Source organism: Cinclus cinclus, chromosome 2, assembly GCF_963662255.1.
Source record: "Cinclus cinclus chromosome 2, bCinCin1.1, whole genome shotgun sequence".
Classification (NCBI taxonomy): domain Eukaryota; kingdom Metazoa; phylum Chordata; class Aves; order Passeriformes; family Cinclidae; genus Cinclus; species Cinclus cinclus.
Window position 1 is genome coordinate 88,293,869 of NC_085047.1, and position 22,717 is coordinate 88,316,585.

The 22,717-nt window shown below is 41.8% G+C and overlaps 1 protein-coding gene across 28 annotated transcripts in view; it reads left to right on the forward strand.

The window, feature by feature from the left end:
- MAP4K4 (mitogen-activated protein kinase kinase kinase kinase 4) overlaps nt 1-22,717 on the forward strand; it is a 163,872-nt gene that overhangs the window by 123,137 nt on the left and 18,018 nt on the right. For 2 of the 28 annotated variants that reach the window (XM_062487903.1, XM_062487902.1), the window contains exons 13-24: nt 4,391-4,552; nt 6,651-6,737; nt 7,403-7,624; nt 13,099-13,329; nt 14,257-14,363; nt 15,296-15,447; nt 16,138-16,235; nt 16,573-16,581; nt 17,036-17,211; nt 17,628-17,748; nt 21,481-21,598; nt 21,866-22,036. In XM_062487903.1, coding sequence (XP_062343887.1) covers nt 4,391-4,552; nt 6,651-6,737; nt 7,403-7,624; nt 13,099-13,329; nt 14,257-14,363; nt 15,296-15,447; nt 16,138-16,235; nt 16,573-16,581; nt 17,036-17,211; nt 17,628-17,748; nt 21,481-21,598; nt 21,866-22,036 — 1,654 coding nt within the window. Of the gene's footprint in view, nt 1-4,390; nt 4,553-6,650; nt 6,738-7,402; nt 7,625-10,921; nt 11,084-13,098; nt 13,330-14,256; nt 14,364-15,295; nt 15,448-16,137; nt 16,236-16,572; nt 16,582-17,035; nt 17,212-17,627; nt 17,749-18,911; nt 19,104-21,480; nt 21,599-21,865; nt 22,037-22,717 lie in introns of all 28 variants that reach the window. The other 26 variants (XM_062487906.1, XM_062487905.1, XM_062487917.1 and 23 more) reach the window with 24 other exon arrangements.

Here is a 22,717-nt window from a genome sequence, read left to right on the forward strand (position 1 = left end):
GATCGTGTCATTAAATGGTGTCTCTGTCCCTGGTTATGAGAACCTAAGATGGATGTTTTTGAAGTGGTAGGTTATAGCTACACTGGCAAGTAGTACAGTCCTGTAGAAGCATACTGTGGAGCACAATAATTAAAGTGCTGAGGACCTGAAGACTCCGTGTGTTTAAAGAGAGGAGGAATTCCTTTGGACTCATTGAGGTCTAGACTCTGTGCCTGCTTGTGGTTGGAGTGCATCAGCCTTTTTAATTTCATCCAAAAGGTGTGGTTGGCACTCCAAGACATCCTCAAAATACGAAACAAAACTGGATAAGTGGAGATGTTTGGATGATTCACTTCAAAAGAACACTCCTGATCTGAACCAAGATGCTAATGTAGGTGTGCCTGCAGGCAATTTTTGCCAGGGCTTTATTTCTTTTACAGTGGGAGAGCTTATTCTTACCTATTTAACTTGAATTGCTTGCAGCTTGGATTGGTACTGAGTAAGAAGTTCTACTTCTGGTTTATCTCCAGTATGGATAATGCAAAAATCTCTTCATTAATCTTGCCGATTCTCTCCCTAAGCTGATACCAGGCTACCTAATTCTTTGTGAAAGAAATAATGAATATAGGTATCATCAATCTTCTTCTGAATATGAGACACAGTAATAATATTTTAGGAATTCAAAATTAAAGGATCTGTATCTATCTTGAGCATTTCACTGTATGGACGAGGGCCTGAATTCATTGGTATAGATGGACTGCATGTGTAGTTGCATTGCCCCCTCCTGGTAAATCATGCTTTACTGCATGGACAGTTTGGAGATGTCAGGTTCCATATGAGATTATCGTTATTGCACCCTAAAGCCAGATAAGGAGCCAGAGTATTGACACTGTATTTTCCTTGTGGGTTTTTTTTAGTGTTGTTTGTATAGTAAATGCCCATTTTGTGAAATGCAGTAATTTGAGGCAGTATGGGCTCTGTCAAAATTCTGGTTTGGTATGTCTGACTTTTTTTTTGAAGAGTTCTTGCCTTATTTTCGGGCTAACAGTTTGGGAACAGTCCTTGGAAATAAGCTTTTCTTCTGACATGTGCAAGAAACTTGGTAATACCATACCGAACTAAAGAAGATCTGGATATTCATCCTTAAGTTCAGGAATACAGATCTATACCTGCTGTTTATTGGACAGCAGTGTTTTATGTCAGGCCCTTTTTGTAGTGCGTGACAAAAAATGACAGTATCTGACAGTGATGCAAACTAAATTTAGAAGGCAAATTTTTATATGCAGAAGTATGACATTGGTTTTAATTAATGGTTTTCCCTGTCCCTCTCCTATCCTTTGGGCAAGCCTAAGGAGCACAGTGATCAGGGTTTTGGTGTACTCATTGGAGGAGCTGCTAGAGCCAGTCAGGAAGGCAACCTTGTGCCAACAGATGGATGCAAGAAAGTCAGCTACAGGGCTTGCTCTGAAGCCACTTGGGTCAACCCAACTGGCTACCAAACAACTTTGGCATTGCTTTGACAAGATGTGGACTAGGACCCAAGAGATGGTTGTCACTGTAGGTTTCCTCTCCCTAGATGTGTTAAAAGTAAATTTCCCTTTGTTAGTGACCACTGGTTTGATGCTGAGGTTTCAAAGACCACGTGCAAAGGAAGTGAAACCTTCCTTTTACAGGTAGGGCTGGGAATAAGGGGATCATGCAATGTTTTTGTGCAGGCTCCTGCAGTGCTGGGTACCTCCCTTCCCATTCACCTGGCAGGAGGCTGAGGCAGTGTCTGATGGGAAGGTGGAAGTGATACTGAGTAACCTGATCTCCCTGCATACTTCAGTGCATAGACAGTAGCACATTTGTGAGATTTGACTTAAATCCTTTTTCTCCCCCTGTTCTTTTGCTGGGTGATAAATATCTACTGATGTGCTGAGTTAAATATTTGGATCAAGGTTTCATTAAAAGTCTCGTCTTTTGACAATTGATTTTGTTTGTTTTGTGCTGCCATGGGAAACTGGCTCTCTTAATCAGTTTGTAGCTTATTTTTCCTCATATTATGTTCAGTTATTTATAATTATTGCTGAATACTTCTGAATTAATTCAAGAAGTGACAAATTTGCCTGTCTTCCTTGTAGTGAGAATGATGCCATCCTGAGATCTGCAATATATCCACTTAACAATGTCAACACAATATTGTTTGAGTTGATAAATGTGCATATTATATTAACCAGTCAGCAGTGTGCTGTCTCTTGCATCCTTAAGGCAGCAGAATTATTGTACTTCATATCTTAGTTTTCTTAAACAAAAGCCTGTCAGACTTGATTAGCCAAGAAGGACCTGAATATATTGACTTAAATGTAGAAATTGCTTGGCACTGATGCATATATTCAGAAATAAAAGTGCCTGCTTAATCCTTTTACAGTGCTTAATAAATGAGGGAGGGGAAGCAGTGAAACCTATGAAATGCACCGCGTGCCGTAGGTGCCTTGCAGCACTTTTGCTATTTTTATATCTACATTCATTGAAGAGAGCTGGCTTAAGCACAAGTGAAAAGGCTGGTAAATGGATTTAGTTAGAAGAGATGCAAGAGCAAGGAAGCTGTGAGAAGATACAGAAAGTGTGGGGGAATAAAAAGGCTTGTTGTCTTGTGGCACAGGAAGGTGGTAGTGAATCCAGGATGATACTGTGGGCCAGGAAGGGGGGCCAGGATGGGTGTATTTCAACAGTGGTCTTCAGGAAAGTCACATCTTCCCCCAAACTGTAATTAATGAAAGAGAATTGGAAAGCAGCCTGTATTATTTAAGTGCTACTAATTGACAGAATCACAGAATGATTTGTGTAGGAAGGACCTTTTAAAACCATCCAGCTCCAACTCCCCTGCAATGGGCAGGGGACACCTTCCAGTGCTCAAAACCCCATCCAGCCTAGCCTTGAACACTGCCAGGGATGGGACATCCACAACTTCTCTTGGCAGAGAAACTCAGAAAACCCCAAGACCTATCCTTCTTTTCCCTCCTGGTGTTTTTTTTCTGCTATCATGTTAGTATAGATCCCAGAAGATGGAAAGGCTGTTGATATTTCGGTTACTTCATAGTAATGCAGGAAAATGTTCCAAGTAGAGAAAGCTCATCCCACAAAGTAACATGACAAGTGTAGATTGGCCTTTGCTTTTTCAGTTGAGCACAGCTATGGAAGTCACACCAGTAGCTGGATTTGTGAACCCAAATTAAAGCTTAAGTGTGAGTGCTGTTTCTTGCCAAGACTATTTGGAGTGCCCCAAGACAGGCAAATCTATGGCAGCTTTGCTTCAACAGAAGTCGGGGATAGTATTGACCTTAACATAAATGTGTTAGGGAATAACCAATGTAGGTTTTAATTTCTTTTTTTGGGATTAAATTTGTGTATGCTGTTTTTTGGTTTAAATTTCTTCCATATTTTTTAGCATGTTATAGAAACCTATAAAGAAAGTAAATGTAGTGATATTCCCAGTTGATGCTTGAACAGGAGACAGCTGGGTCTTTTTGACACTTAAGCAGTTGTGGGAGGCTGCCTGGGATTTCGAGGTAGGTGGAGTAACTGGATGCTTATGCTGAAGTGCAGGAAGAATTGGTCACGACTATATGGGCATTTTAAATGTCTTCCCTGAAGTCATACATGGTGCTCCACAGACATAAATGAGTCAGTTCATGCTTTCTAGAGCTGTTTTCCAGGCTTTTTGCAGGCTTGAGCACACCTAATCAGCACCAGTTTGTATTTGGGTCATGTGTGGAAGCTTATCTGTGTAAGTGTAAATCTTACTTCAGCTGCTTTTCCTGTTTTACGTATAGGTGCTTTTGATGTTCTGGGAGGAGCTGAGGTGCTGTTGGTCAGCCTTCCTTCTCACTTAGGCAAAGTTTTGGGCAGTGCATTAAATTAAGCTTGATTGTTGGGCCAACACTACAAAATTCTTAGCAGACCAGCAACTGTTGTAAGAGACAAGCTATTTACAGAAAGTTGAGGTAGCTGGCATTTGAGTTAGCTGTTTCAGTAGGGCTGATCATTCCCTTTTGACAACAAGTAGATTGTTGTCAAGAAAATTGTCACCTCTGAGTTCAACAGTTGTTTGAAGATTGGGATTTCTGTTAGCCTCTCTTGAAGAGAGGAGTGAGTTTCCACATCTCGGTTGTCATCAGGAATATGGTACATGACTCTCTGTGTGTTCATGAAGAAACCAGAGAGACTAAGTGAGGCTGCTTTTAGGGATAGATGTGTGCTGGGTATGAGTTTAGTTTCCTGGTGGAACACTTGCATAAAATATTTTGTCACTCTGTTGCAGAGCTTGCTAGTCCTGGTAAATCCCGCTCTTCACCATAGAAAACAACCCCACCTCTTTCTTTGATAACAACAAAAGTAAAACTCTGTGGTTGCTTTTCCCTTTTTGAAGCAACAAAGAAGAGAAAGGGAAGCTCGAAGGCAGCAGGAGCGTGAGCAAAGGCGGAGAGAACAGGAGGAAAAAAGACGTCTGGAAGAAATGGAGAGGAGGCGTAAGGAGGAGGAAGAGAGAAGAAGAGCAGAGGAGGAAAAGAGGAGGGTAGAAAGGGAGCAGGTGAGTCCATGATACAGATATATGTGTAATAGGTTTGTTTCTTCTAATTTAATTTTTTAAAAAGTAGTAAGCCTAAATCAGCTTAGAGGCAACATAACACTAACTCTTTCATCTTCGTTGTTTTTGACAGCAAGTGCACTAACATAGGATTGTAGGGCTTTATGGAAAATTCTGGCAGCCTCAGTATTCTCTCAAAAAGAGAGGTCTTGTTGCTGTACTCATTCTAAATTCAGCTCGTGCCCCTGGGCCAGACTAAAATCACCAGAATTGGCAAAATCATCACTGGCGCTGAAAACTGTTTCTAGGCTTGTCATGCTGGATCAGTGGTTCTTGCAGGACATGCCTCTGTTCAGAAGGTCTCCCAAGAGAAGGGCAGCTCTGTTACGTGTCAGCTTCTGGCACACAGAATTGGTCATTGGCATGAACTCTGAACACTCTGAATCTGAGATGGAATCTTTGAGCTGCAGAGGATTTTCCATCCTAAAACTTCAATATGCAATTTCCCTTCTTACTCTCTTTAAAATCAGTCAAATATACCCATTCAGGCAACAAGTACATCTTAAGTTATGCCAGTGTGCCTTAATACATTCAAAGTACAACTGAGAAACTTGTTAAACTGTGAAATTCAGCTGCTATATTTATGCATGAAATCTGCATGTTTTAAAATCCTTTAATAACTTTAATCAAGGTGATAATCAGGGCTTTATTTACTGTGCATGTACTGCAAAATACTGATTGCAAATAAAGGGCCAAAACTTATGTTCTAGAGGCGGATTGATTGTAAATTTTCCCATTAACTTCAGATATGCTGGGTTTGGCCTGACATACCTTAATTTTTTTGTACATAAATTCACTATTTTGAGATCACTGATGATTGTGTTACTGGGAAATTTCCTTGTGTTTGTGTATGTTTCAAAGATTCTTGAGTCAAAAGGAGAGAAGACTAACCAATGGGAATAAATATATGGAAAATCTCTAATTACAGCATAGCAATTTGCTTTTGGGCAGACACCGGGTATTCCCCCAGCTGCTTTTTAAACTGTTGAAATTGTAATTACGCACAGTGCCAGTAATGACAAATGGTTAATTGGTGTGGCCAAGCTGAACCACTCTGAATTTTCATTATTTTTTTTTTTCAGAAGAAAAGACATGTTCCCTTTTAGAATTTTTGTTAACTCAAACTGTGGCTCAGCCAATGTGCGTAACAGCAGTATGGTGTATCTCATCAGTCTGTCACAAGACTTTCTATAACTCCCATCACTGTATCACTGATCCATTAATTTCTTTATGCATACACTGTAAATGTGTGCGTGTGCTTGTGTGTGTGCGCATGCACATGTTGCATACTTCCATTAATTGCATGATAGGATGTTATTACCAGCTTGGGTTTGGTGCTTCAGAGTTTGACTTCTTGTAGGGGGTAGGTGAGGTGATGGGTAAATGTCTTGACCCGTTGAGGCTGCAGGTGAAGAAATGGCTAGATGGCAGGAGCAAGCGAGTTTGGTCTAATATCTGTTTCCTGGTGGATGTTTGTTTGTGTCATAACCATCGCATAATTCAGCAAGGCTGGCAGTGTTTGCTCAGGAGAGGCTTCTGGTGAGGGCGGCAGGGGAGACTCGGCAGGGCAGGTCCCAGTGCACTTGGCAGAGCCCATTTGGGGGAGCTTGCTCCAGCTCTGCCTACACTATGCCTGGCTCTAGCTGTTGCTAACAGTTCATCGCACCAGTGCAACACACTAATGTTTACTACAACTTGCATGTGACTTTGTATTGGCTGTATTGAGTCAGACTTGCTGTGTTTTAACTTCCCAAAACCTTCAAGTGCATTTTGCTGCTTCTTGAAACCACTTCCAAAATACATAAATGAGCTCTGGCCTGTGCCAGCAACATTTGCAGGAGTGCAAATTTCAGAACAGAAGGGGCCAAAATCTAATGCTCAGGAGGCAGGGCTTCCCAAATTGTTCTGCAGGCACTAATCCATCCTGAAGTGCGTTTCTCATTAAAGCTGAACTGGGGAAGTAGTGTGTGGTGTTCCACCCAGGGGGTTCTGATGCATTCCTTTTGAATAAATTTATTGCTGGGTAATTTCTATGTGACAGGAGTATATCAGGCGACAGCTAGAAGAGGAGCAGCGGCACTTGGAAATTCTACAGCAGCAGCTGCTCCAGGAGCAGGCCATGTTACTGGTAAAGCACTGTATCTGTTTTGTTCAGTAGCAATAGGATCCATTTATCTGGCCAGTCCTAGGCTTCCCTCAGTCGGGCACAGCTGCACTGACAGTATGACAACAAAGGAGCTTGATTAAAAGGCCATTTATGCTAGTGTTGTGGGCTGACAGGCACATATGAGAAGTGCTGTATGGTCACACTGCTTTCTGGGCAATAAGAGGAGGCTTTATGTTAAAGTGGAACAGTTCTGGTGTGGTGGTCGAGTTTCTGAACAGACCTTGGCATTCAGTGAAGAACTAGAGTGCTTGTGTTGCAGATCAAAAGCACACATGATATGTAAATCCACCCCAGGATACAATGGCCTAGTGTTGGTCTAAATCATTGTTTTATGAACTTCACACTGGATTTAGTATAAACAACTCTTTTTTTCCCCCTAATAAAAATCAGTTTTGACATAATTCCCCAATCATGTCAAACTTAGCAGTACACTCACGACTTTCCCAACATAAGACACAAATCATATGGGTCTAACATAGCTCTTGGTTACACATTAACATTGAAATGAACAACCACACAAACAAAAAAGCAACAGCAACCAGAAACCATTTTTAATGGGATTGGTAGGGACACATCCACCATACAGTCAGTGTCACATCTTGAATTGCTCACCCGTTCTCTCAAAGGAGTACAGATGGCGGGAGATGGAGGAGCACCGACAGGCAGAGCGACTCCAGCGCCAGTTGCAGCAGGAGCAAGCCTACCTCCTGTCACTGCAGCACGATCACAGGCGGCAGCAGCAGCAGCAACAGCAGCAGCAACAACAGCAGCAGCAAGAAAGAAATAAACAGACCTATCATACTCCTGAGCCAAAATCCCACTATGAGCCTGCTGAAAGAGCACGTGAGGTGAGTCCTGCTTGTGAACAGGAGTCTGCTAACTGCTTCTCTGCCTGCTGGCATCAGCATGCACTTCTGCTGCAGTATAGTTGGAGGACAAAGCACCATTCTTAAAGGGACATGATATTTTAAGTTGCTGGTTACTGGTTTTCAAGCCCTAGGGCAACTTCTGAGTACTTCTGCAATCACTGGAGTTCGGACTTTTTGAGGTGTAAAAGTTGGAAAGAAAGTCTGGAAGGCTGCAGACTAAGGGGACCTGGTTTTGGAAGTATCATGTCAGGAAGTTATATGTGTGCTTCATCAGACATGTTTTCTTAGGAAGCATTGGTGCAGTGCTCTGTGTCTCTGGCAAGTACTGGTGATTTGAAACAGAGAGGCAGTTGGAAAGCACAAACCGATGGTGGATGTTAACACTCAGCACACGGTTCCACATGTGGTGTTTTAACTTACACTTTTCAAGGTTTCCTTCTCATGAACACAAACCTGAATTTTGCTAGTTTCATTTTTGAAATGGTAAATATTCTCTTCTAAGATCATGTCTGGCTCTTTTGAAACTCTGTGGTGCTACCTTCCTGCCTGGACTTCAGGCACTCACAGGTTGATCTGAAGTGCTGTTTCTCTCAATGAGTGTCCCCTATCTCGCTGGTCCATGAGTAACATTGCTAAGCAAGTAAAGGCCTCTTTGATGTATATTTGGCTTTCTTTCAGTGATCTTATTCTTACGTTTCCCTTGAGCACCATACTGCCCACAAACCACCAGACTGGGCAATGTTAGTCAAAGCTCTTAATGGCATTCATCAGCTGCATGTGGGAACTAGGCAAATACATTTTGGAACAAGAACAGAAAATATATTTAAGCCTGCTAAACATGATAAAATAACTCTCAGTTCAGCTTCATCCAACAGCACTTCTTAGTCTTTGAAGTACTGTTGTTTGGGCTTGGTGGACACAAACTCATTTTATTCTAGATGCTGTTGTCCAAGTTCTTGATAAACTGTATTTATGCTGTCTCATCCATTCCACTTGATGGTTGAAATATCTGATATGTGTTTCTTACTTGGAAGAAGTTCTGACTTGTCTGGTGTGTGATGGTGCAGACATGGAACCAGCCTCTTGTCCTTGTTGCAATGCTCTTGGCCCACTTCAATGAAAGCATAGTGCCAGGCTAGCACTTCTGTCCAGCCTGAATGCTGGCTGGGGTTTGGAGGGATGTAGAACTGTATCTCCTTAATTTTCCTTTCAGAGCTGAAAAGGAAAGAAACTCAAAAATATTCAAGGGTTACATCCTTTAGGAGAACCACCGACTCAGCTGTTTTTCTGTCGTAGTCTTTCTTTTGTTATTGCTCTAGCCCAGAAGAGTAAAGACAGAAAAATTGGTTAGTAGTCAGATCTTCCCAGAGATTGTTGTGTAATTGTTTGTTGTCTTTTTAAAAAGGGTAATAGAAGTATAGCAATAATGTCTTGATACCTGGCAGTGGGAATGCCACAAGTTAATCCTAACAGCAGGCATTAACTCTGACATCATTCTCTACATAAAATAGTGAACTGGAACGAGTGTTCAGTACCTCATACTTTCAGCCATACTTTCTCTCCAGAGAAAGTGTCCACCTACAGAGATGCTGACCATTGGGATGCTAAGCTGAAGAGGACTAACTTTCCTGACTGGCAAAGTTTTATGGTGATTAGGTTTTTTCCTCACTGCAGTAGCAATGAGGATGTAAGGAAAAGGACTTCCAAGATTGGCTTTGGGAAACAGCTGGGAGCTTAGAACTTAATACCACTTTCAGGTCCAGACAGTCAAATGACTGGATTTCTATCCAGGAATACAGTCTATCTCCTTGCCACTTCTTGTCTGGTTTTGAGCACATGTTACTCATGCAGTTTAAGTGCTTTGTGGAAGAAACTTCTTATCATCTACAGCTAGAGATGTAAAAACCTGTTTCTTCAGACAGAAGGACTTGAGGCTTTTCCTTATTCTATTCATAACAAGGAGTCTGGCCTGTTTTTTAGACTTTAAAGAATGGCTCTGTGAAGTCGAACACAGTGGTGAAAATGATTGCATGGTGCAGATGCTTGCCTCCATTATTGTTGTACTTTCCAAGACATGGTGTGTTTTGTGTAGACCTTAGAGAAGCTTGTCTGCTTCTCCCTATAGGCAACCTGGTACTATCCTCAAATTTTGGAATGCAGAGGCAGGTTGGATTTGTAAAGGAAGCCCACCTGAGGCGAGCAGTCTGGAAACTTGACTGTCTTCTGGAAGCCAGTCTCTCCAGATCATCACTGCTAGGGAACATTAGGAAATTGTCCCAGTACTGGTTTTGTGCTCTGGGCACAAGGGTTAGAGCAAATTAAATCATCCCAAGCCTCCAGTCGGATCTTTTGTGCTTTGATAAAATACTGTGAGTTTAACATTACTCAGAGGCAGCTTACCTGGCACATGCTGCCTTGGTTCTAGCAACAGACTTTCTTAGGAAATGAGAGGCTATTTCCTTTCTGCCTGTAGCTTCCCTCCATCTCTTGTCCTTTATACCTCTCACATTGTTTTCAGTGTTGTGGCCTTGAAAGAGGCGATATTTCTGCATAGGAACCTTGCTTGATGTTCTTTTGAGGACTGAGCACATTCTGATATAGTCTTCCCCTCAGCAAGCTCTTGAGGTTAAGATAAGATCAATTCTATACCTTCCTGAGAACAGGAAACAAGCTGATGGGACTGTCCTCTACAGCCTTTGAGTTTGTGCTCAGAGTATTTGATGAGAGAGGTGATGATAAGTCCTACACTTTTTTGCCTGAAGCTGAACAGACTCCAGTATTACCTGGTAGAGAAACATATCCTCCTATCTCTTCTTCTGTTGCTGAAGAGAGAAGCACAGGAAAGCAGATAATCCAAAACTATTGGTTACATAAGGTGGGCAGCTAAAGTAAGGGATAGCAGTGGGAATGTACCTTTATATTGTAAAGTTGTTTCTGTTTATGTATATCCTTTTTATTATCTGTGAGGAAAGTACTGATGGATAATCGGTTTAGGCAGAAAGAAGGTCCATTATGATCTTTCATTATATTATCTCACATCTTGCTACCTCCTGTATCTCCTCTCTTCCTAGTAAGGATTATCCATATGGGTGTGCTTGGAGCTTTGGTGTAGTTCACTCAGTGAACTTATAGTGCTGGTAAAAGTGGTAGGGAAAAGATCCTGCCAAACCCCAAATGTATTTGCTTTCTTTGTGGTAAAGATGGTACTCTCCTTTGTATTTCTACTGTAATTGGTTTTACTCACTCAAGGCTTAACCTCCATTTATTTTGGCTTAGGTGGAGGAGAGATTTAGAAAAACTAATCAGGGCTCCCCTGAAGCACAGTCTAAACAGATGGGCAAAGTGTTGGAGCCACCAGTGCCTTCAAGATCAGAGTCCTTTTCCAATGGAAACTCAGAACCTGCTCAGCCTGCCCTGCAGAGGCCAATGGAGCCCCAGGTAAGTGCCCAGGAAAAGCTTGGTGAGCCTGGAGGGAATGCAGAAGTCCTAACATGTTTCCTGCAAATTTGCAGATCTTTGCACTTAGAAAGCCTTTTGTAAAGTGTAGTATCATTACTCAAAACAGCTTATTCTGTGGACTTGCTCATTGTCAATTTTTGCTTATTTTATTGACAAACTGATAGATTTGTGGGTTTGGTGGTTTTTGTTTGGTTTGGGCTTTTTTCATGTTAGAGCTCGACTAGAATTATTGTATCCCATTATTATCTGTGCAGCAGTGACCTAGTAGGTTAAATGCTGGTGGCAGTTGCAGAGCATTTTCCAATTCAGAATTTGCTCTGTGCAAGGTTTTTACAACTAAAAAGGATGCTCAGGAAAAAAGTGCACACTTGCTTGGTTTTTAAAATTCTTGCAGAAAAAAGCTAACTAAACAAGTGGGTTTTAATAGTGTGAGCATTGTTTCAAAGAGTTTGCAAAACACGTCTAAGAAAAGCAAATTTGTTGCCAGTATGCCTGCAGTTGCTAAATAAAACTCTGTGCCACCCCCGGAAAATCAATAAGAGATTAAAACCACTGAGCTGCATGGTAGCCACTGTTTTGTTTTCAAATGAAGAGCCTCCAGATCTGGATACCTGATCTCATTGGAGTTATGGCATGAATTGTAAAAGTAACCTTTGCTCTAAAATTTAGACATGGCCCATGAATTCTGAGCAATTTAGGTATGCTAAATTAAACAGTAGAGTTCTGCATTTAGTACCTCTGTTTCCATGCAGAATTTTCTTCTTTCAAATAAAGTCTCTAGATGACAGTGCAAGCCAAAACCATCCATGATTGTAACTAGGTATTGCCAATCTTAGGGACAACAGGAGAATTTGAACAGACGGAAGAGTGGGAGAAATCAGGACAGAGCTTCATCTCTTGCTCATTATTTCCTGGCTTTTATTCAAACCTCTATGACTATTTCAAAATATTGGACTTGTATCTTCATACTGTATGCCAGTTACTTTTAAAGTCTATGTCTTTCACTCATATTAAGGATAATAAGGCTCTTCAACAGCTGTGTGTATTAAAATTGAGGAAATAATAACATGAAAACAAATACAGCCAGCCTACTGAAACTGGGCTTGAAAGCAGAATTTTGCTTAATCATTAGGTGTGAAAACAGCATGTTCCTCAGTTATGACTTTTCCTCCTCCTCAGTTTCAGAAATTAACTCTGAAACACAGGCTTATGCACAAAGAGGAAGTAGGCTGAAGGGTCAATGTGGATTTCACTGGAAATCCTAATGGAGTTTTAACTCCATAATCACTGTTATGCCTTCTTAGTATGTGTAATTGAATATGTGTGCACGTAAGTGTGTGTGTGTACTTTGTGTATAAATATGTATATATGTACAGTGTATGGTACATATATAGTGTAAGTATAATATGCATTGTACATATGTATACTATACACAATATATATTATGGTTTTTTATATATATTGCAATAACTGTAAAGGAATAAAGGCTTTGTGTTATGGTCTTTCTCCAAAAGTTTTGAGCTGTATCTAGTCCCTGAATTTATTAGGAAACGTGAATGTCCGTTGGTTTGCCCAATTTACAGCATTCATTAATTCTATACATTGCTCCAATTGGATGTCCACTTCAGATTTCCCAGCCCACCATGAGACCTGGCCAAAGCCCACTGAAGACCAGGGAACAGAAGGTGACTTCTGTCTTGAGTGGCCTTTGAACTCAGGCTCATGGTGCAGATCTTGGATTCCTTTTTCCTCTGGGCACCAGTGTACATGTATGTGGAGAGCGTATCACACAAAAAATGCATATGTGCTGTATTTTCAGTCTGTTACGTTCTTTGGGCGCTTGCCTTGCTTTTAAATGCATCGAATCCACCCCACGCTTACCTAATGCCATAACCAATTTGTCTCTGCCTGCCCCACCTGCCTTTATTCTGTGTTAATTGGAAAGCTGGTTATACTGAGCGCATTGAATGTTTTATGTTTTGTTTTCTTGTAAGGTACAGTGGTCCCATCTGGCATCTCTCAAGAACAATGTTTCCCCTGTCTCGCGATCCCATTCCTTCAGTGACCCTTCTCCCAAATTTGCTCATCACCATCTTCGTTCCCAGGACCCATATCCACCTTCACGCAGTGAAGTGCTTAATCAGAGTTCTGACTCTAAGTCGGAGGTACCCGACCCCACCCAAAAGGCTTGGGCTAGATCAGACAGTGACGAGGTGCCTCCAAGGGTAAGGAGTAGAAAGACAGATGTGTGCTATTTTTTTATTATTAATTACAGTTTTCTTAAGGATGTGATACCCTGGGCACTGGGAAGAGTGTACCCTTGTGCCAGCACTGGTAACAGTATTTTGGAAGGCAAATCATTATGTAGGTATTCAGTCAATGGGTTAATAATGATAATCAACCTGAAGTACAATATTGAAGCTTCATATAAAATTGGTAATTATTTATAGAATGCAGCTATTTCAGAGAAACAATTTATTATGCAAAGTTAACAAATCATTACCATATTCAGGAAAGAATTCAAAATATCTCTGAGGTTATTGCTCAGAGTTAATATTCCTCTTCATCTGTTCGCAACCCAAACTATGAATCATACACTTACTTGAAATTGAGATGGATCTGAACAAAAAGGAAACATTCAATATATTTCCTCTTCCTCTCCCCCTTCCATCCCCCCTCCCATCCACTGGGACTTGCTTCTTCTGAGTATATTCTTGCTCCCCCCACCAGTCTTTGCCTTCTGCTGATCCATTCCCAGGCATTTGTTTGGTTCCCTTGAGCTTATTCTCCTAATTCTCATGCTGTTTCAGCAAATTGCTTTGTGCCTCCCCTGCTTCAGTCAAAATGCCATATTCTTTTCAAATGTCTCAGTAGTTGAGAGGGTAGTGGGGCGTGTACGTGTTCATGTAATAACTGTTAAACGCTATTTAATGTTAAGACTAAGCTTTGAGTTCTATTAAAATTCTGAACAGCATCACAACTAAGGCTTTTGGCTTTGTGGGTGTTTGTTTATTGCTTTTGGTCATTGATGCTAGCTTGTACTTCAGAACATGTTGTTAAGATCTTAGAATATATTCTGTGGCAAGAGAAGTTTTGTCTTCCTGTCCTCTCCATCCTCTTCGTGGCTTTAACGCAACCTTTTTTCTCCCAAGGTACCTGTGAGAACAACGTCCCGATCACCAGTCCTGTCCCGCCGTGATTCCCCACTGCAGGGCAGTGGGCAGCAAAATAACCAAGCAGGTCAAAGAAATTCCACGAGGTTTGTAAGCCTATGTGTCCTTGCTTTTCTTGAATTGGAAGGAAAAGGCATATGGGAAGCCAGGCATTTCCAGACAGCTTTTGGGCAATGCCTGTAGGATGTGAAAGGAAGATGATGTTGGATCCCTTTTCAGTAGTGATTAACTTCTCTTGATTTAGCACATGTGTCAACAAATGCTGAAATAATTTCTTCTTTCCTCTTCTCATCTGAGTTGCCTGCCCTCTAATTTTTGCAATAATTTCAAATATCCTTCAAACTTTGGAAAAAATGTGGCTGTTTATGAATGTCTTGCCCTTCGGTGCAACAGGTCAGCTTGAGTATACTGTGGGAATTATTGGCAGCAGAAGGGCTTGTAACATCTACAGTGAAGAGACCTGAGAAACTTCCTGGCCTCTTAGCCAGAACCAGATTTTAAGAGGGGGAAAAATCCTCCATGAGCTGTGACACAGAGCACCCGAGGTCGGGAAGCGGGAGGAGAGAGCTGACTCCTGAGTTCAACAGAGCAACATAGGCAGGCCACCATGGAATTAGCTGACTGGATGGGGGTGAAGGTATTCTGGTGTTCTTTTGGCTTGTGTTTAGTGTCTAGGACACTTCTGACCCAATTTTAAACCTGCTGCATGCAGGCTGAGAGAATTGTCCAGTTCAGGTTAGATACATAAGAATGGCAGGTAGATAATTCCAGGTAAAAGGAATAGCTTATATCCATCTAGACTTCTTTTTTAACCATCATAAATAAGGTAATAATTACTTTGAAGGGAGCAACTGCCTGGGTTGTGAAGCATTACTGATGCCCTGATCTCAGTGTTAAAGTATTCTTTCAGTTGAGTTATTAGCAAAATGCTGCTGAAACAGTGATGTTTCAGTTTAGAGCTGGGGATCTGGGGACTCAAGTGTGTGTGACAAAGAATTTCTCTCCTCCCTTGATACAGCAATATAGAGCCTCGTCTGCTATGGGAAAGGGTGGAGAAGCTTGTACCGAGACCAGGCAGTGGCAGTTCTTCTGGCTCTAGCAACTCTGGCTCCCAACCTGGCTCCCACCCTGGCTCTCAGAGTGGGTCCGGAGAGCGGTTCAGGATGAGATGTAAGTCCTTTTCTGCACTTTGTAACATGTGTTTCTAATTTTATTACATTGTGAATCACTCAGTAATTTAACATAATTATCAGCACAGGGAACCTTTGAGCATGCAGTGTCAGAGATGGGATGGCTTCCTGTACGGTCTTGGCCATATGTCCTTGTTTGGGAAAGGCACTAGGCACAGAAATCATCATCACACTATTTGTTTCATTGTTCTTTAATTCACATCCAGCCACTGCTGCACTTTCCTATGTGCAAGCAGCTCGGTCTCCATGCCCTCACAGCTCCTTCCCTTCCTCATGTGTGCAAGGGCACGTTCTGATACTTGTTGTCTGGAACCCTGGTAGAATGTAGACTGCAATGGATAGGTCTCAGCTGGGCTACGTTGGATGATGATGGAGGTTTTCCAGCTTGTAGCCACACCTGAGTGTTTGATTTATGATTGTTGTGACCATTTACTTTGGCTTCAAGCATAGGTCAGTTGCACCTACACAAATCACAGCTTATGGTGGTTTTTTTATAGTCCTTCAGGGACAATGTAACAGTGAACCAGTGAAACTTAAGTCTAGTGGCCAGACACCCCTAACAGTCATCTCATGTCTCTTTCCCACTCCAGAGTGAAGTAAGAAAACATAATTTAGCTCCCTGCTTTATCTGCTTTGTTCTGTGTTCTTTTTGGTGTCTTGGCACATGCAGCATCATCCAAATCAGAGGGTTCGCCATCACAGCGCCATGAAAGTGCACCTAAAAAGCCTGAAGAGAAAAAGGAAGTCTTCAGACCTATCAAGCCTGCTGTGAGTTGTATTCACCTCCCCTGTCCTCTTTCACTTCCAGACAGATTCACAAAAAGTACACTGAGAACTTTGTTCAGTACCATCGGGGGGAACATCAGCTGGAGTTGAGTTTGTAACTGTGGATCTAGCAGCATGTTCTGAGCTATGCAATTGTCTGTGCACATCAGTACTGCAGACATTAGATTTTGCACTGCTTCCGGGATTGATTTCTGCTCTCTGGTCTTCTGCCTTCCTAATCCATGCCTTTCTCTCTTTTGATTTTGTTCTTCCTTCCTGGGGATGGACCACCGATTGTGCATTTGACCTGAATGTGCCAATGCTGGGCTGAATGGTGCAGGGAGAAGTGGTAAGACCTTAAATTTTTCCTACTTTCTATGAAAAATTTCTGACATTATGTACATCTGGCTGCTATTACAGCTCTGTGTCCAGTTGTACCCTGGGGAACTCAATGGGTTTTCACAGTATTTCTGTCTCTCCTTGAAACTTTTTTGAGTAGCCGTATCTCTTATGATACTGCAGTTAGTCATAAATGAGGATAGTTGGGTTTCAGAGTATGCACACTATGCTATGATACAGCAAGATTCCCTTAGGTTGACTGTTCTGGTGCCTGAATTTATGAGAAAGTGAGCTTTGGTAACTGTTAGGAATGAGTAAGTCAAAGGAAACAGTATTGCTGGAAACACAGAAGTGAACAAGTGAACAAACTCAGCCATTAATCCTGTGGGTTTGTGTTGCAAAATCTTCTTCTCTCTTATTTGCAACATCAGTTTTAAATTATTTTTTCTTTCCTTTCCCATCAGGATTTAACTGCATTGGCAAAGGAGTTGCGAGCAGTAGAGGATGTGCGACCTCCACATAAAGTAACAGATTACTCATCCTCAAGTGAGGAGTCAGGGACAACAGATGAGGAAGATGATGATATGGAACAAGAAGGAGCAGATGAATCTACTTCTGGACCAGATGATGTCCGAGCAGTGTTAGTCCTTCTAACAGTCTTTTGCATCTGTTTTTCCTTATAGGGGATTGAAGGAAAAGGATGTTAGCATTTTGGCTTGTGTGTTAGTTCTTTCAGCTTACTACAGTCTATGAGCAAGACATAGCAGTCTCATATGTTCATATATTCAAGCACTGAGGATAGTCTTCTTAATGTCCTTTCGCTCTTCTCCCTTGATTTGTTGCCAAACAAGAAACTATTTAGTAATATCTTGACTGTTTTTTTTTTTTTTTTTTTTTTTTTTTTAATTAAGAGAGAGGCTTTTCTAGGCAGCGTATGTAAATATTCCACTCTGGCCACAATACAAATTAATTCTGAATATGCCATGGTGAAGGGCAGTGACAGCCAGGGCATTAGTGCTGTAATCTCACTCCAGTTATTTCTTGTCTGACAAATAGGTCAACGTTGAACTTGAGCAATGGTGAAACAGAGTCAGTAAAAACCATGATTGTCCATGATGATGTGGAGAGTGAACCTGCCTTGACTCCTTCTAAGGAGGGCACCTTAATTGTTCGACAGGTATTGCTTTTCCTTCCCTGTGCAGTGCTGCACCCTTTCTGTGCTCATTAACCCACTCGCTCATTCACCCATGCTGTTTCTACATTATATTTGTTGTTCGTGTTATCAAAGACGCAGCTGTAGTGAATTTCAGATGAGCAAGGTGTTTGATGCATGCAAAGAGGAGAGTAGCCCTTCACCCCTTGCTTCTGTTTTGCATGCTTTCCAGTGACACTCATGGCAGCACCATGTAGAATATTTCCAAGTCTGTGGAAGAGAAGGGTAGAAAAGCTGCAGGTGTGTGGAGCAAGTACCTGGAGCAAAAACTTGTTTAGTTTTACCACAGAACCAAATATGTGTCTCAGGAGTGAGGCTGGGAGGGAGCTGGGGTGGGAGCACTCAAGGTTTTGTAAAATTGTTTCGAACCTGTAGTTTAGGGCATACAGACCACCCAGATAACATACACACACATGTACATGCAAATTCACACAACAGTTGGTGTGGGGGAGAAGTAAAATAGGTGGTGAGGCAGAGAATGTGGACATAGCTAGAGTGCTGTGTTGTTGCCTTTGATTCTGAAAATATTGCATTCTTGTGCCTCTGAAAGATAATGGTTTCCTGTTTTTAAATGAGCTTGTGTGTTAATGAGCGTGCTAGCTTATAGGAGTTTCCTCAGTAATCGCATTTCTGAGTTTCATAACTGAATTCCAATTTCTTAATTGAGTCCTCTTGTTTGAAAATTAAGATTTCATGGTTATTGTTTTAAATAGCTAGCTGAAGGGATTCTCCAGAAAGTCCAAACTGGTATCTGTATAGGGCCTAAGTTAGTTTTAAACAAAACAATAGGGAAAAAAATCCTCACCCACCCCCAAAAAATGCGCTTGTCCCTTTTGTGGTGTTGGACTTAGCAGCAGCACAGTTGTTCTTCTGTTAATAGGCGGAATTGGCTGTGCAAGTCAACCACATGAACCAAGCTTTTGCCTGCTGGTGGGAATTTCATGAATGTTAGTAGCTCTGCCCACTTTCCCTTTCTATGCAGGCATCAAAGCATGGATTATCAGTTTATTTTAAAAGACAAATAAAAAAAAGATGTAAAAAAGTAGGAAGTGAAGGAGAGAGGTTGTTAGGGATATAGACCTTTAAGCAGCACTTGAGCAAGACAAGTGTGCCTGTTTTTTCTGCAGAGTACAGTTGACAAAAAGCGTGCCAGCCATCATGAGAGCAATGGCTTTGCCGGTCGCATTCACCTCTTGCCAGATCTCTTACAGCAAAGCCATTCCTCCTCCACTTCCTCCACCTCCTCCTCCCCATCCTCCAGCCAGCCGACACCCACCATGTCCCCACAGACACCCCAGGACAAGCTAACTACTAATGAGGTATGTCTTACACCACAGCTGGCTGCTTTCATAGGGTTATAGCAGCATTGCCTAGTAGCTAGTTTGCAAAGGAACTCCAGCCAATCTCCCCTGCTTTTTTTTTCTGTCACCTTTGTTCCCACCTCCCAAGTAACACATTTCAGTTCTGTGTAAGAAGCCCTTAACTCTAGAGCAGTCCCACGCCAAACTTGCCAGTTTACTATTTTTGCTTCCTTTTAGTGAGTCATTAATTGCATGGCATTCGTTTTAAACTAAACTTGACTACTGCATTTTCAAGCCAATACTGTTTTTTAATTCTGTTTTATTCTGGGAGCGGGCTAATTGCAAGCAATGTGCCGCTTCAGAATTAGCAGTTAATTTTGGTTTTATCAGTAAAGGCTGGACTAGTGTCTCCACACATAAGAGGAGCTGCTTGTGGGAACTCGCCCTTTGAGAGAGGAAGTGGCCGTGGAGGGATTTTGCTCAGTAAAGCTTGCCATGTGGGCTGGGTGAACAAATCAGGTGTTGCCTGGGAGGGTTGTAAAAGTCTGAGGTATTTGGGAATAATGAATGGGGGAAATAATTTGGGATTTTTTCCAAGTATGTGTGTACTCTGAGAAGCAGCTGTGTAAAGATGACTGTTCTCCACCAGTGCTGATTGTGTCCAGGTGGAGAATGCTATACCATGGGGGAAGCTTCCTCTTGCTGTCCTGGGCTGATCCCAGGATGGTGCCTTCCTTTACAGAGTGCAGGTGGGAAAGCCTGGTCCTTCACACGCGTGTAACCTCTCGCAGCAGAGGAGATGCACACATGTGAATGAGCAAAGGGCCCTTCGCCCCTTACCAACCCCAGCAGAGAGCAAGGAGCCTTGTCTGGTGTCTCCACTCCTGGCTGGGTGGCCAGCCTGGCTTACAAGGGGATCCTCTCAAGCAGGGGTTGGTACAGGGCAAGTGAAACTTGGTGAAAAGAAGCTGCTGCTTCTCAGGGTAGAGTCCTGCCATGGAGGTGTGCAAGTGTTGTGATGAGGAGAGGTTGCAGTGAGCTGGGTAGGTTTATGGCAATGCCCATGTTTACCACATAATCAAAAATGCTTCTTAACTACATAGCAGGAGGAAAACTTTCCAGTTTCCTCCTGGAAATTAATTTAGCATTTTCAGCTATGCTTTATTGGTCTTTGATCTTTCTCAAAGCACATTCTTGTAGGTTATAGAGATCAGTTGATAGATCCTGAGATACGCGTGCTTATTACTTTTCTTTGGTCTAAGCAATCTGTAAGCAGGGTTCAGTTAACTCAGCTTGGGAACTGGGGGCTGGGGCAGTGCCTGTTGACAAAGGAGCCTTATGGTATTGGACTGTGCAGGGGAAGGAGACACTCCAAAGACCCATTGCTGGTTTTCTTTTTTTCTGTAGAGGCTTAGGAACATCATAGGTTGAAGATTAGTTGATGCTAAAGGAGTGTCTTGTACCTACGTTTGCATACAACTGAGCAAAAACCTAGTACTGCTTGGTGTAACTTACCACATGCACACCCTTTATATGTAGGCACACTTTTTTTTTCCACTTGTCCCATTCTGCTTCAGTATGATATGTTGTCACTATAATACTAAACTGGCAAGGGTTTTTAAGTTGTTCCATTTCCACTTTTAACAGCTCATTGTCTCACTTGTCTTCTTTCTTTCTTTGTTTTTTTCATGTTTGGACCTCATAACTCAACAAGCACCAGTGATTTTATCCACCACATATTCATAGTGTCATGTCACTGTTTGCTGCACCTTCCACACTAATGAGCCCCTTTGTTCGATACAGGTTTAATATGTTGCTTTGTCAAATAAAGGTGGAAGAATCTGCTGCAGCTTTCTGGCAAGAGGCTCAGGTTAAAATAGGGAGAAAGAACAGTAGTGAACATTGAAACATAATCCATCATAGAAGTGAATGCCTAGTCCCAGACGCTTCTGATTTTTTTTGCACAAGCCAAGAGATCAAACTTCATAATTTAATTAACTACCTCAATTCAGGAGATGCTTCATAAATTCAGAAACTGTAGGTAGTGGACAGCTTGCAGATAAAATAGCATACATACATTTAAGCAGATTTTCAAAAGGAGAGACATTCCCTCGTTTTGTGCCTGACTGTAGTGGTCTGTAGTAAAAAGCTTTGCTGGCAGCTGAGAGTCAGGGATGACAATTCAGCTAATTACATTTGGCTGTAACATGTGCAGTGTGCGTATGTATCTAGTTCAGGTGTGGTTCCTGCAGTGCACTGTGTGTCTATATAAAGGAAGTGTAAAAGCTTGGGGAGCTTCTGTAGCATAATTCCATAGTGACTTTAAAATGTTGGTGTTTGTTATCCATGCTTTTTATTGTCATTAATATTAATAAAGTTGAAATTTACATTGCAGACTCAGTCCGCTAGTAACACACTCCAGAAACACAAATCTTCCTCCTCCTTTACACCTTTTATAGACCCCAGATTACTACAGATTTCTCCATCTAGTGGGACAACTGTGACTTCTGTGGGTAAGTAAAGCAGCTGAAGACGACAATTGAAAAAGGGTTCAGTGACTTCAGTGGCTCTTTAAAGTACTTAAGAATGTTACCATCATGCTTTTTATTTGTTTTGCAATGGATTGCATAATTTCTTTTCTTTTTCCATTTACATTTCTTACAAAAATAAGGACTTTCTCAATATTCTCTGTTACTGATTTGGGTTGTATGATGGTAAAAACATATGTCCAGAATCTAGCACTTGAAGGGTATTACATGCACTTTTTTTTTTTCTTTCAGTAGGATTTTCTAGTGAAGCAATGAGATCAGAGGCAATAAGGCAAGACCCTACGCGGAAAGGATCAGTTGTCAATGTGAATCCCACAAATACACGGCCACAGAGTGACACACCAGAGATCCGCAAATACAAGAAGAGATTCAATTCCGAGATACTGTGTGCAGCCTTATGGGGTAATGCAAAAGTCTTCTTCCCTTGCCATTCCTGAAATGTAGACATGTCAGTAGGAGCTTTCAGCCTTTGATAATGTATCTCCAGAACTGTAGCTGTTTCTCTGCATTTACTCAGGGCTTTTTTACATCTTTTTTTGTTGCAAGACCTGATTATTATTGTGTTTTTTACAGTATGTTGCTTCTGCTTTGATGTAATTTCCAACTGGTACATATACGCTTCTGATGGCACAGTTTAGACTGAGAATCACAGAATCATTAAGGCTGGAAAAGACCTCTGGGATCATCAGGTCCAGCCTTTGACTTAACAGCACCAGATCAGCTAGACCATGGCACTATGTGCCACATCCAGTTGTTTTTTGAACTCTTGCAGGGGTGATGACTCTTACTACCTCTGTGGGCAGCCTCTTCCAATGCTTAACCACACTTCCAGTGAAAAAGTTCTTCCTGGTATCCAACCTGAACTTGCCCTGGAGTAGATTGAGGCTGTGTCTTCTTTTCTTGTCACAGATTGTCTGGGAGAGGCTTCATGCAGTTGATCAGGATGTCCTTTTCAGCTCTTTCTAAACTCTGCTAGTGCATCTCTTGCAGCTTTTGGGAGCTTGTAGTAGTCCTTGCAGTGTACACCTGGTGCACACAGGATATTCTTTTGAAAAATAATCATCTTCTTGAGGCTCTTGCTAA